Raw genomic sequence first — 12539 nt, 5'->3', positions numbered from 1 at the left:
TGTGTATGTGTGTGTGCATGTTTTTTTGTTAATCTGCACGTGTTTCTTGTAGGTTATCCTATTTCTGGCAGGAGATTGTGGGCTGGAAAGTGAGTGTGTATGCTTACCTTTTCCTGATAAAGCCTCTGCCGAGCGTTCCTCCTAGTCATTCAGGCAGGCAGGGAGCCATGTGGAGCACCTAGAGCAGCTCAGAACCCTGTGTTGCCCTGCAGAGTGTTTTTGTACTGGCTGGTGGCCTGGCTGACTGCTGGCTGAACTAGATGCACTGCTGTTCTTATAGGACTCCAGGTCTGCTGCAATAGCTAACGCTTTATCCTCTAGACAGCTGCACAAACACTTCTGTGGCACCGTGTGTGTATGCGGCACAGATGTAACCACCACCAAAGTTTCTATGTCTCCATTATCTAAAACAAACTAGCGTTTCTCTAATCACTCCCCGACAGTTGACATCAGAACTATGTTTTCTATGTTAAGTTAATTGAGCTTACATTGGACAAAAACAAAAAAATGTCTCTTTGCTAAGACTTTATTGTGTTTATTTATTGTATTGTGTACCAGCAGTACAAACTGTATTTGTGTACTGTGTACTGCTTGGTTTAGTTTTCCTGTTTTCTCCTCCTGCTTTCAGTCCCTACTTGAATCTAGGCTAAAACAGTATGTGGCCAGGTTTGCATTTGTCATGCATTCAGTCATCATCTCCATCTATCGTCATATTTTTCTAACTCATCAGTAATGTGAGGCTTGGATTGAGATCACTGCACATTGTTGGACAAAGTGCAGTGATATGCAGCAGTAATGTGGGTGGCACAATGAACTTCAACCCACAGCTCATGTTCTCAGGTCTTTTGATCTCTCTCTCTCTCTCTCTCTCTCTCTCTCTCTCTGGCTCTTATCTTCACTTGGCCACACACTTACACAGAGTCTATTATCCCATTCAGGCACGTAACCTCCTCTAACCTCCATTAGTTGATCTTTTACCCCTTCTTCTCTTCCTCCCTGTTGCGCTCCGTTTCATTCTTTCTCTCTGTCTTTTACTCAGCTGGTTGAATTGTTGAAGCTGAGCAGACGCTTTGTTTAATCTACTACAGCTCATAAACCGGTAGGTTTTGTATTTAAAAGTTTTAACCTTGTGTCTGGATCTAACATTCATTGACATGCATGACTCTGTTTGCCCTGCTGGTGTACTGTGCTCTATATGACTTGACATTTTAAGGCGCATTTAGCCATTTCAGGGCTTAAAACTCTGTTTGATTTTGTTTTTAGCTGAGAGAAACATTGTTCATTTAAAGCTGAATCATTGGGACTGTGGCAGAATGTAATGCAACCTTTGATATCCAGTAGTGGTTATAAACCCAGAGGAGAGATGTGTCACTGATAAGAACCCAGATCATTGGTGTTAGGATACAAAGGTGGCATTGGTAAAGTTGGTGTGTGGGTGTATGTGTGTGTGGTGAGGTAGTGTAGAGGTGGTCTCTATGATTATTCATATTGAGATGGCAGGAGAGCTGAATGAGTGCAGCCACTAATCTAACTCTGAGCCTGATGGACAGAACACAATTACCCTGAGAGAGTGGGAGGTGAGAGGAAAAGGAAGTGAATATAGAGCTCACACCCCCTCACACACACACACACACACAGACCTCCTTCCCCTTTTCTTTCTGTTTTCTTTCCATTTCGTCTGGCAGACTTCACTGTAGCTGCAGATGATTTCTGGGCATTAAGCTCCTGTTGGCAGCATCCTGTTTATAAAGTCACACACATACAGAGAGGTGCGTGCATACACACACGTAGATCTTCACATCACCCACTCGCGCCTGTTGGCAGTGCCCCATTTACAGACGTCCAATTTACTGCTCCTTCCCCTCTCCTCCTTCCCTGCACCCTGTGTCTCCCCTGGTATGGCTTCAGATTGCTGTCTAAATCCAGACACACTAAGCCATGTTCACATCCTGCTCCGCTGCTACATTTAGCTTGCGAGCTGATTCCAGGTCAAACTGCCAGTACAGCGTTCACGATGGCTTTTGATGGTGCTGCTCTCTCCTCCACTCTATCTGTGTGTGTGTTTAAGGCAGGGAATTTGTACAGCTTGAGCTAGACATGGACTGCTTTTTTTTGAGAAATTAGCTTGTTCTCCCCTTCAGGGACTGTGGCTTTAGATGTAGAACTCTTCCCTGTGTCTCCAGAGTAACAACCATATGTCTGGGGCCTCGGAGACGTCTGGAGAGCAAGACTAGAGCAGATTTTTCATTTACAGTGTCAGAGTCTCATTTTTCACCAGCGAGCTGGTGGCTGATTTGATGGGCTGGACTTCTTCAGATACGTGAGTTGACTCTCACGGGAGTAATTTTGCAGACAAAACTCATTTTGCAAATTCTTACTTGTTATATTTACGGTCATGCACTCAGTGTAACAGCACCAAAACACGCCTTTGATTATGTTTTTGGTAGTTGTAGTGTAGAAGTTGTTTTTTTTCCAGGTTTACAGCACAGAGAGGGTTTCTGGACTGCCTGCGGTTTGAGGATTAACAGACTGCCTTTCTTAAAAACAAGCCCCAGATGCTGCCTGAAAGACTTCAGAGCTAGAAGGAGGCGAACAAATTCAGAGAACAAAAAGGACAGGGAGGAGAGGGACAGACGGGGACACATTCAGGGTTAGAGCTGAAGCCGCTCAAACTCCTTTCAGTTCTGATTTTACTTCCTTGGGCTTTTTTGTCTCCCCTTTTACCCCCTTGCTCATTATCTTACTCACCCACTCTATGTTCCCTCACCCCTCACTTTCTTTCCACTCTGTTCATTTCTCTTCCCTCTAACCCCTCTCTCTTCATACTCACTCTCTCTCCATCCATTTGGTGGAACAGTGCTGCTGATAATGCCTGTAATTGGAGTGACTCACACTTTTCCAGTGTGTTTGGACCAGATAAAGAATATTGTCAGCATTTTGCCGACATGGCCTCTGCTGGCAGAATTAAATGGACTCTGTTCTGTTCTGTCTGCCGCAAATTAAAAGCCTCTCAATTCATCTGTTCTAGCCTGAGGCTTACAGGGGCCTCCTATTCACACAGAAACACCGTGGAGAGGGGGAGGAAGAGAATAAGAGAGATTTCCCTCTTCCCCAAGATGCACCAGTTTGTGGTTTTGTTCAAATCTGCACTCAGCCAGTTAGATGGAGGAGGCGAAGGAAAGAGAGGTCAAGACTGATAGTTTAAGAAGACATGAAGAGCAGCCCAGGAGGTAGTCAGACTCATTATGTGGCATGCCAACCTGCAGCTGTCTCCTGCCGTCTTTGTACTTCAGCATCTCCAAGTAGAAAAGGAGCTTTTTTTTCTGCATTTGTGCGCGCATGCAAATGTGCGGTTTTTTTTACGCATTCACACGACAGGGTTAGAGTGTTGTTGGCTGCTAGTTTGTGCTTACCACTGCCAGGCAACGCTTCAGAATGAAGTAGCGGCAGATGGGCAAAGAAGGGACAGAATGATGGGGCCACCGGGGCCCGTCAGGAACTGGACAGAGCCCAGGAAGGGCAACTGGTGTGCTAGTTGAAGAAGAAATTAATAAAACCTGTTAGTTTCTGTCTTGTTGGTGAAAATTATTTTGATGCCATTTGCATGTTTTTTCTGTCTTGGAAATGATAAATAAGGCATGTGACATGGGATTTAAACTCCTCCTGCAGTGGATCTTTGGACAAATAAAAGGAGCAAATGGTTTATTATTACCTAAATTGTATGTCGTAACCTTCCATAAGTTTGCTGCGCACAAACAACTCAACTTTTACTGTGCAGTGAGACAATCAGGCAAATCATTATGTTTCATTTTAGCCACAAAAACTGTGGTGTAAATAATATGTTCATACTGCCCAGTTAGAGGTGTCCTTCACCACAGCAATGGGCGACGTTATTGATGATAGAATCAAACTAGGAAAATATGTTTACAGTCCAGTTCAGTTAATTAAAAGCCAGTTGAAAGTGTACAGTAATAGTGTTTTTAAATCAGTTGAAATAACTATTGCCTGATTAAAATCAGCAGCGGATCAGAGGGGTGTGAATTTTCCTCCAGAAATGTCCTTGCTGAGGCACATTATTGACAGGAAGCACAAAGTGTAGTGCAGGTCTCTCAGTCTGTTACCATGGGCAACGTCTACTCAAAGCAGATCAGAAACAAGCTCATTCTCATGCCTGCTGAGAACTCTTGCTAGGTTTCGCCTGCCAAGAGTAAGCACAACCTAACTCAAGCAAACCTGTTTCTTCCTCTCTTTCTCCCCCAGCTCTCTGTGGGTGTGTGTGGGATGTTGTGTCAGGGCTAGAGCCCATTCCTCTCCATGAGCCTGTGTGCCCACACACACGCCTGGCGCCTCCACGCACACACCCGGCGCCCACGCACTCACAGCCGGCACTGACGCTGTGAACTGGACCCTCGGAGCCCAGCAGATCCCAGCTGAGCCAAGCGGAGCGGAGTCTAGCCCAGTTGGAGCCTGAGGATGTCAACAGAGACAGAGCTACAGCCAGCGGTCAGGCCCAGCAGCGTCAGACGGGACTCCAAGAGGAAAGGTAAGAATAGTGTCACACCTGCTGCACACTCGGGACCTGTTTTGGAAAAGTTGCTTTGAAGACAGCACTAAGTAATGAGAAATAAACTCAAGTACTGATAATAATTCATTTATGCCAGCTGAAAGATGTTTTTCCACAGCAGCAATAATATGAGTCAGTGTGTTGGAACCCTAAAATTGTTGCAGCTAAACTGTTGTACTTTAAGTGCATGAAAGACCCTTTTTTGCACTGGTTTGATTGCACAATGCTTGATTGGATCACAAAATACATGTTCAAAGGAACCTCCAAAAAGCATTGTGATCTTAATATCTGGACAACAATATGGTGTGGGATGCCTTTGACCACATAGCTTTATTAACAGGACAGGACACTGATACACACAGACGGGCAAGACACACCTGTCAGGGTTGTGTCACATCATCTTAAAATAGAAGAAAATTACGATTTAACGTTTTTTAAGGTTGTTCTCTCAGCACTAGTCAGAAACACTGAAAAAGTGTATGCCCATCAGCTACTCATTTCTCTTTATTAATGATGCAGAGTGCTGTTGGGCTGCAGTTTGGGTTAGACGACAGAATGCTGGGCGGCTGTTGTTCATAGCTAATTAACAGGTGTGGGGGTATTACGGTACAGTAGGTTGCTACCAAACAGGTGCGGTGGTGTTTTGCAGTGAGATGCAAAGAGATCCAGGTGTGATAAGCTCCAGAGGCAGGTAGCTAGCAGGTGTGTGAGAGCAAGGCTATGCGGTCTCAGAGCAGAGGTGATGCCAGGGGCCAGGCTGGCAGCCAACACCCAGCTGCTCGGTGCCACCTGCCCGACTGTGAGACTGACGCCCGGCATTCACTGAATAAGCATCTGATTGATGTAGCAAAAACTCTGGACACCACTGGGATCAGCACTTAATGGATACACACAGCTACACAGAGTCTCACACACTCACTATCACCTGCAGCAGATGCCTCATTGCACACGGTGCGCCTCAGCCTCTGCAAACAAGCATTGGTTCCTCCATACACAGTGTGTGAGGGAAGGCTGAATGCCTCTCATGTCCTATTTAGAAACAGTATTGTTCTGCTGCAATGGAGATCATGTTCATCATTCAGACTGCTCTCCACATTTGGAAGATGCAGACACACACACATACACACACACACAGGGACTGGGATTGAGGCCCAGAAGAACATATGAGAGGGAAGATGAATGGTTTGCCTTCAGCACTGAGACTTGAGGGCTCTCTCTCTCTCTCTCTCTCTCGCTCTCTCTCTCTCTCTGTCTCTCACACACACACACACACACACCTTATAACATCTCTATCTGTATCTTTTCTTACAAAGTGGTCATAGATTCTGTTCAGTTACAGACTCATCCAGTTCAGCTCACACTGAGTGTATTCTTCTCTCTTCTCATCTGGGTCATTCTTTCTGACAGAGAGACACTCACACACACACACACACACACACACACACACACACACTCTCTCTCTCTCTCTCTCTCTCTCTCCCTCTCTCTCTCTCTCTCTCTCTCTCTCAGCAGGGTGATGAAAGTCAAATGCAATCATACACCACACGCAAGCAACGAGTGAGCTGTGAGAGTAGGAAACTTTGTTAGCGTGTTTCTCATATATGACCTGGCCCCCACTGTTCTGTGCAGTACACACACAGTGCAGACCTCTTAAGTTTCTGTCCCACTGGAGTGGATGAATTTACATGAAAATAGATCTGCTGAATAGCCAGTTGTCATTAGGGTGCATATGGTGGCTCCGCTGTAGAATCCCTGCAGGATAGTCCCTCACATTTCTAATATCCTTCGTCTCCCCTCCTCATCCTCCTCCTCAGACTCCTAAATGACCTTGTCCTGGATAAGTGAGACACAGAGGAGAGACTGATCATGAAGAGAGAGACTGAGTGAGAGAGAGACTAATGAGTCAATGTGAATGAGAGCTGTTTAATCTCAGGCCTTTGTTTCACAGTTCTGTGGAGAAGAATGTAATGAAAAAGACTATGGGACTGCTACGTGTCACACATTAATCACGGACAGTGTGTTGCAGCACAGTGTGGGTCTGTATGTGTGTGTGTGTTTTGTTGCACCTATGCAATTATGTTTCATTTGTGCTCAGGGGTCATATTTTCTAAGAGCCGTCTAAAGGTTTTTATTGAATTTCCCTGACACTGTAGAGATAACCTTTGACCTTTTAGCATTTACATGACCTGAACTGAATAACTGCAGCTTTCTGCTTCATCTGACAATGGATTAGTCAGTCTTATTGGTCAGAACCAAATCTTATAGAGTAATAGTCTTTATTAATCCTTAATAAATCCAGAAATATTACATCTCTGCACATTCCTGTCTGATTTCCTCCACGTTCACTCCAGACAGAGCCTACAGTGTATGTCTGTTAATAACTATGAATGTACCATTTTGATATCCTTCACCATCATAAAAACATGGAGTTGACAGTCCACCAGAACAAGCACTTTTATGTGAATGTCAAATTAGAACAGTAAGCCAATTTGACATTTATGAACAGCCTCAACAGCTGCAGACAGTTTTGTCTCCACTTCAAACTTTTACATCTCAGCGCCCACCTTGCTAATGAAGTATGATGAAGCGTGGATGCCTTACTCTGGGGAGTCTTGCATTCACTGCTCAAGCAAATCATTCTGACATTACAACAACGCTATGTTTTGTCAAATGTAGTGTAATTAATATAATTACAGATTTCGCTTTAAACTGCTGTGAAATGGTTACTGATGCTGTGCTTTTGCTTCAGCCGTCATAGGAGCTGCACTTTCTGGTCAATACAGGGTGCAAAGATGTCAGAGACCTTTGGATTTATTTTACAATGCTTTAATGTGTTTCTGTTGCAGAGAGGGACACATCAAAATAGTGAAATAGCTGTTGGTGAAATGTATTCTAATTTTGTAAGTCGCTTCAGATAATTGATTGAATGCAAATTTTAATTTTTTTTACGTACTCTACATATTTCTCTTAAGATGGCATTGTGCCTGTATTGTTGGTCCACTATGAATATTGACAAGCCTGATAATGTCCATAGTGTCAAATTTTTGCCAAATTGCCAAATGTTTCTGAATTGCACCTCTGATTGCTAAGCTCATCTAGTCAAATCTGATCTATCATTTAAATGTGGCTAATTTTTCTTAACCTTCACATGTAAACAGTTGGCTTTTATCAGCCTTTTTTGGCCATGATGCTAAAGTTTCATCCTCAGTGTTGTATCCATAACCATCAGGTTTTCAAACAAAAGACCCCATCTTTCTCTCATGATGTGACGCTGAATATGATTACAAGTTAAATAACTTTCACTGCTGTCAACACACACACAGTCAACTGTCACCACAACTCTGAAAAATCACAACCACAAAAGGATTTGGCTGAGGAAGTGTGGGAGGGTGTTTCTACAGTGTCACTGGCAGCCAGCAGCATGAAAAGAGTGGTTAAGGGTTATAGCTGTGCAGCTGTTAGTGTTTTTTGTTTGTGTGTGTGTGGATGTGTTTGGGTGTGTGTGTGTGTGTGTTTGCTTGTCTCTGGTGTGCGATTAGCAAACACATTATCTTCTTCGTGTGGATATTATGCACACATCCAGTCTATCTGGCACAATCACCGCAGCCATTTACTCTGATATCTTTCCCTGGGGAATCTTAGAGCACAAACAACGGCATTTTGAGTGTTTGTGTGTGAGTGTGTGTGCCTTCTATGAGAGGTAATCAGATCTGTTCCCATCCAATCAGACAGAGATTGAATTGAATTGGCTGGCTGCTGTTGTGGTTGTCAGTGGAGGCCAGTAGTGGATACCAAAGGATAGAAGAAGGGAAAGACACGCAGGCAGTGACACTCAGAATCCAAATGTGGCCTTTCTATCACTGAAACTATATTTAGAGATAAGTGCCACTTCTCTCTCCTCTTCTCTTCCATGCCATTCTCTCCTCTCCCTTTATTTGTGGAATATTTGTGATCTATCTATCTATGCTGCTGCCTGCTCTTTGTGGGTGGGATGGCCAGGCAGGTATCTCATTCCTCTCAGTAAACCCACATCCTCCAATGATACACTCTTTTGCCCCTTTTCCTGAGTGTTCAGAAAGCTTCATCCAAGCTGCAAATGTGACACAAAATTAGCATTCAAAATGCCTGACTCAGAGAAAACCTATCAGTAAAAGCTTTTCATTGTCTGTGTGTGTGTGTGTGTACTCTGTGATCTTCTCAGTATGTTCAGCTTCATCCTCTCCTCCACAGTAGTTGGTGTGGCTTTGCCCACCGCATCACTAACTACAGTCTCCATAGCAACAGTTTGCTCCCTGTTCATAATTTGCACAAAAGGAAAATGTCCCAATGTCACACACAGACTCTAATAGAGGCCAGTACTCACACCCTGCTGTGCTGGTTGAAGGACTGTGTGTTGAAAGGGCATTTCTTATTTGTTAGTGGCTGACAGGCTGCTGTTTTCCATTTTATTTTTCTCACAACAAATAAAAAGACTCTGCTGAGTGCTAATGTAAGACACAGGAAGTGTTGGACCATGAGGTTTAATGTGTGTTGTGAATTCTTATATCTATATGTAGTGAGTGTAGGTGACACTGTCTTTGACTTCTAGCAATGTGAAGCAGTGTGTTCCCCTGGCAGTTGTCATGAAATTACACACTTTCTTGGTGGAGGTAAGATACAGCAGACAGCAGTACCGACAAAGACGGCTGCTAGCGAACGAACAAAGATAAAAAAAACGTTCTTGTGTGTGTTTTATGAAGAAGGAAATGTCTTCAGCATGTTATATAGACCTCAACAAAAAAATGTGTTCTGTGAGTAAGTCTCAAAGCGATGAGAAACTTTCTCTGTAAAAAAAAACTTCAAAATCAGTGTTTTACACATTTATTGTCACCTTTTTGATTTGTATAGAAAGACACTAAAAAAAACGTTATCTCTCCACAGCAGGTGGTGCTTGACTGACAGCTGACAAAGCTCTGCTAGTTAGTGTAGCTTAGCTGTTATATTGAGACTTGTAGTGTACAGTGTATGTATGACTAATTTTGCGTCTGAAATGACTGATCTGGTTACGTTTTTAACTTTTTCTTAGGGTGATGGATTACTTAGCCTCTTAGCTGCGATATCTGAAGGTGTTAAGTCCTGAATGAGACAATGCAAACAGAAATAAGACAAGAAGCTCCACAAACAGAGGGCACTGTAATTACACATTTAAATATGAAATACCGGACCCTCTGCTTATTTAGTACCTGCATGTCATTTCTTCAATATTTGCAGTTTCTGTATTTCTAAAATATTGAATATAAACTTGTTTCTTTTGTTTGTACTGACAAGGTTTACAAAGCAGCTATTTACAGAGCTGACAATCTGATTTAAATTGTCGTACAAGATGTGAAATTGATTATAGTATGTAAACAGTTAGGAGATAAGAGAGAGTTAAGCAGATGGCAGAGCTTTCTTATGCTTTTCATGCTGTATGTTATTCATCAGTCCCTCTTTGCTTCATCTCTCTCTTCCTGGACCCTGTTGTGTGAATGAAGGCAGAGTGTTCATTACTCAAGATGAGACATGGAATGATAGAGAGGAAAAGGACTACAACTTCAAGTGGGTCTATATTCTGGCTGAGATGACAGACATGAGAGAAGGCTTTGTTCTGGCACACTCGTCCCGTCATGAAAGGAGGTCTGCTGTGTTTTGAGGAGTTACCTGTGTTTCCTAATGCTTTGAAGGAAGCAGTGTTCGACACACTCACATCCGCATGTATATTAGCACACTTTACACACACTCAGGTACACAGAATGTGGGATTTAGGAAACAAATAGATTTGAGTCAAATAAGTCTTTAGATGTTTGAAGAGACAAATTTATGTGCGTGTGTGTGTGTGTGTGTAAGACTGTGTGTGTTCAGGTGAGGGACTCGGAGAAGAATGCCAAGGACATAGTGTGTAGCACGTTCTGTTCTGCTTTGATGAGAGGAAGCACTGAATGTGGTGGAGGCTCGCTGTGTGGGGCTTTGAAAAGCTACTTGTTCTTCTTAGCAAAGGTAAAATTGAGCGTGTGTGGCAGCTTAGGGGTATCCAGTAGTGTTTTCCATGGGGGGCGCTGCTTGTTTACACAGACCACTCTGTGATACCCTGTCAGAACCCAGAGGACACACACAGACACACACAAACAAAACACACATGGCACATGATTGCACACACTCTGAGACCATGCTCCCGTTTGTCAGTGAGACCAATTACCCTGTAATTAAATCTATTGCGAGAAAGAAGCTTTACCACTAAGAGTTCTACTTAGACTAAAGGATGCAGTGAGGACAGAAAGTGTTGACAGAGTTGACAGGATTAATGATGGCATCATGGTTGCTTTTTTTTTGCATAAAAAAGGATGAGATACAAGAAAATATAAGAGATGTGATTAAATTGTACCTTTCTCATATAAAACATTTTTGTGTTTATTACATGACTTCTGCTGAAACCTGGACTGAGACGACTGCTGTCATCCACATCCAAGTTTAATAGAAAACCTTAGGAAGCATCCAAGAAGGGTGTGTGTTGCTCCATGTAAAAAAGAAGCTTGATGTTAAGGATGCAGGTTTTACACATACCAAACTGGACAAATGTGAACAGGAGACAACAGTTGTCTGTCCTTAGACCTTGTCCGTGTTAGTGAGTTATTTGCCACCCTCCTTCTTTTTAGAGAATGTATGAAATCCTCAGATCTCTCAGATCATTGGAAGAAAAGGTGCCACAGACACAGTTCAGGCACACATTATGTGTCAGGGTTTGTGTACACTCACCACCACAAGGATGAGTTCTGCACTGTAGCTTTAAGAATGTTGTCTTGCTTTTTTGAAGCATAAAATCTTTTAAATTATATTAAAAAAAAAACATCAGACCTGGCAGCAGCACCAGTCTCCTTAGGAGTGTCTTCGCCACTGTGCAGACAAGTCAAAAGTTTTCTCCGTCTGCTGTTCCAAAGTGACCTTGATAAAGGGTGTGGGTGTCTGAGTATGTGAGTGTGTGTGGGGTGGTAATGGGCAGTGTGCTGCGTCTGTCCCTGACGTATATTTCAGCTCTAATTTGTTCTGTGTTTTCTGCCAGAGAGGATAGCTGGATGCTGTGGGACACACAAGCACATACACACACACACAATTTCATGCACAGGCAGCTCAGGTCTCTGGCTGTGCCCCTGCTATCCAGGTCAGAGCAGCTGGTGGCTGGAAGAGGGAGCTGGAGAACAGGAACAACAAAACTGACAAAGAAAATGTGAGGATATTGAGATGAGATGAGAAAAACTGTACCACTGTGTCTGTCACATTTCTCAGATGTCTGAATTTAGTTACTCTTAAGACTTCCTTCATGATTTTGGTTAATCCTCAGCGGGTGAGCAACTGGTCTCTTAGAGCACAGATGCTAACTGATTCATGATTAAATGATTAATCATATTGAGATCCACCATTAAAGCAAACACACTATAGTTTAAATTACACATATTACAGAACCGAAGAGCTCCAGGGAACCATCTTAATCTCAGCCAAGTGCAGCCACGTTGCAAATAAGACACACAACACTCATTTATTTGATGAGTGGCTGCAGTGCTTTATCATCTCATTTTGCACCTGGTGTTTCACTGCAACAAATATGGTTGTATTTTTGTCATGTGTGTACGTGCGGGTGCTCAGTCAAGCATGAGTTTCCATGTGCCAAATCAATCTGCCAGAATTAAGTATGAAGCTGAAGGGGAAATGTGTTGTTTTCTTGGCACATGCTGTTTGTGGGTTTAAAAGAGTCTGTGTAAGAGTTAGAGCGAGAGCTTCATCTGAGCAAGGCTCTGATAGGTAAAGAAAGCACAAGAAAAAAAAAACATTCGTGCATACACACACATTCAGCAGCAGGGTTTAGACGCAGGATTAATTGGAGAGTAACTGCCGGGTTCCCTCATGTGCTGTTGAGTGTTTGTTGGGAACCATCCCAGCTGTAGTTAAGAGCCTCTGGGTGCTT

At 43.2% G+C, this 12539-nt stretch overlaps 1 protein-coding gene across 8 annotated transcripts in view; it reads left to right on the top strand.

Moving 5' to 3' along the window:
• The window catches only part of dab1a (DAB adaptor protein 1a), a 70945-nt gene that overhangs the window by 26272 nt on the left and 32134 nt on the right, over window positions 1-12539 (top strand). For 6 of the 8 annotated variants that reach the window (XM_028404075.1, XM_028404078.1, XM_028404080.1 and 3 more), the window contains exons 1-2: window positions 927-1099; window positions 4261-4543. In XM_028404075.1, coding sequence (XP_028259876.1) covers window positions 4474-4543 — 70 coding nt within the window. In that variant the 5' untranslated portion in view covers window positions 927-1099; window positions 4261-4473. Of the gene's footprint in view, window positions 1-926; window positions 1100-4260; window positions 4544-12539 lie in introns of those variants that run through there. The other 2 variants (XM_028404074.1, XM_028404073.1) reach the window with 1 other exon arrangement.

This window comes from Parambassis ranga, chromosome 4 (assembly GCF_900634625.1).
Source record: "Parambassis ranga chromosome 4, fParRan2.1, whole genome shotgun sequence".
Taxonomy (NCBI): domain Eukaryota; kingdom Metazoa; phylum Chordata; class Actinopteri; family Ambassidae; genus Parambassis; species Parambassis ranga.
This window is presented reverse-complemented; position numbering and strand designations above follow the sequence as displayed.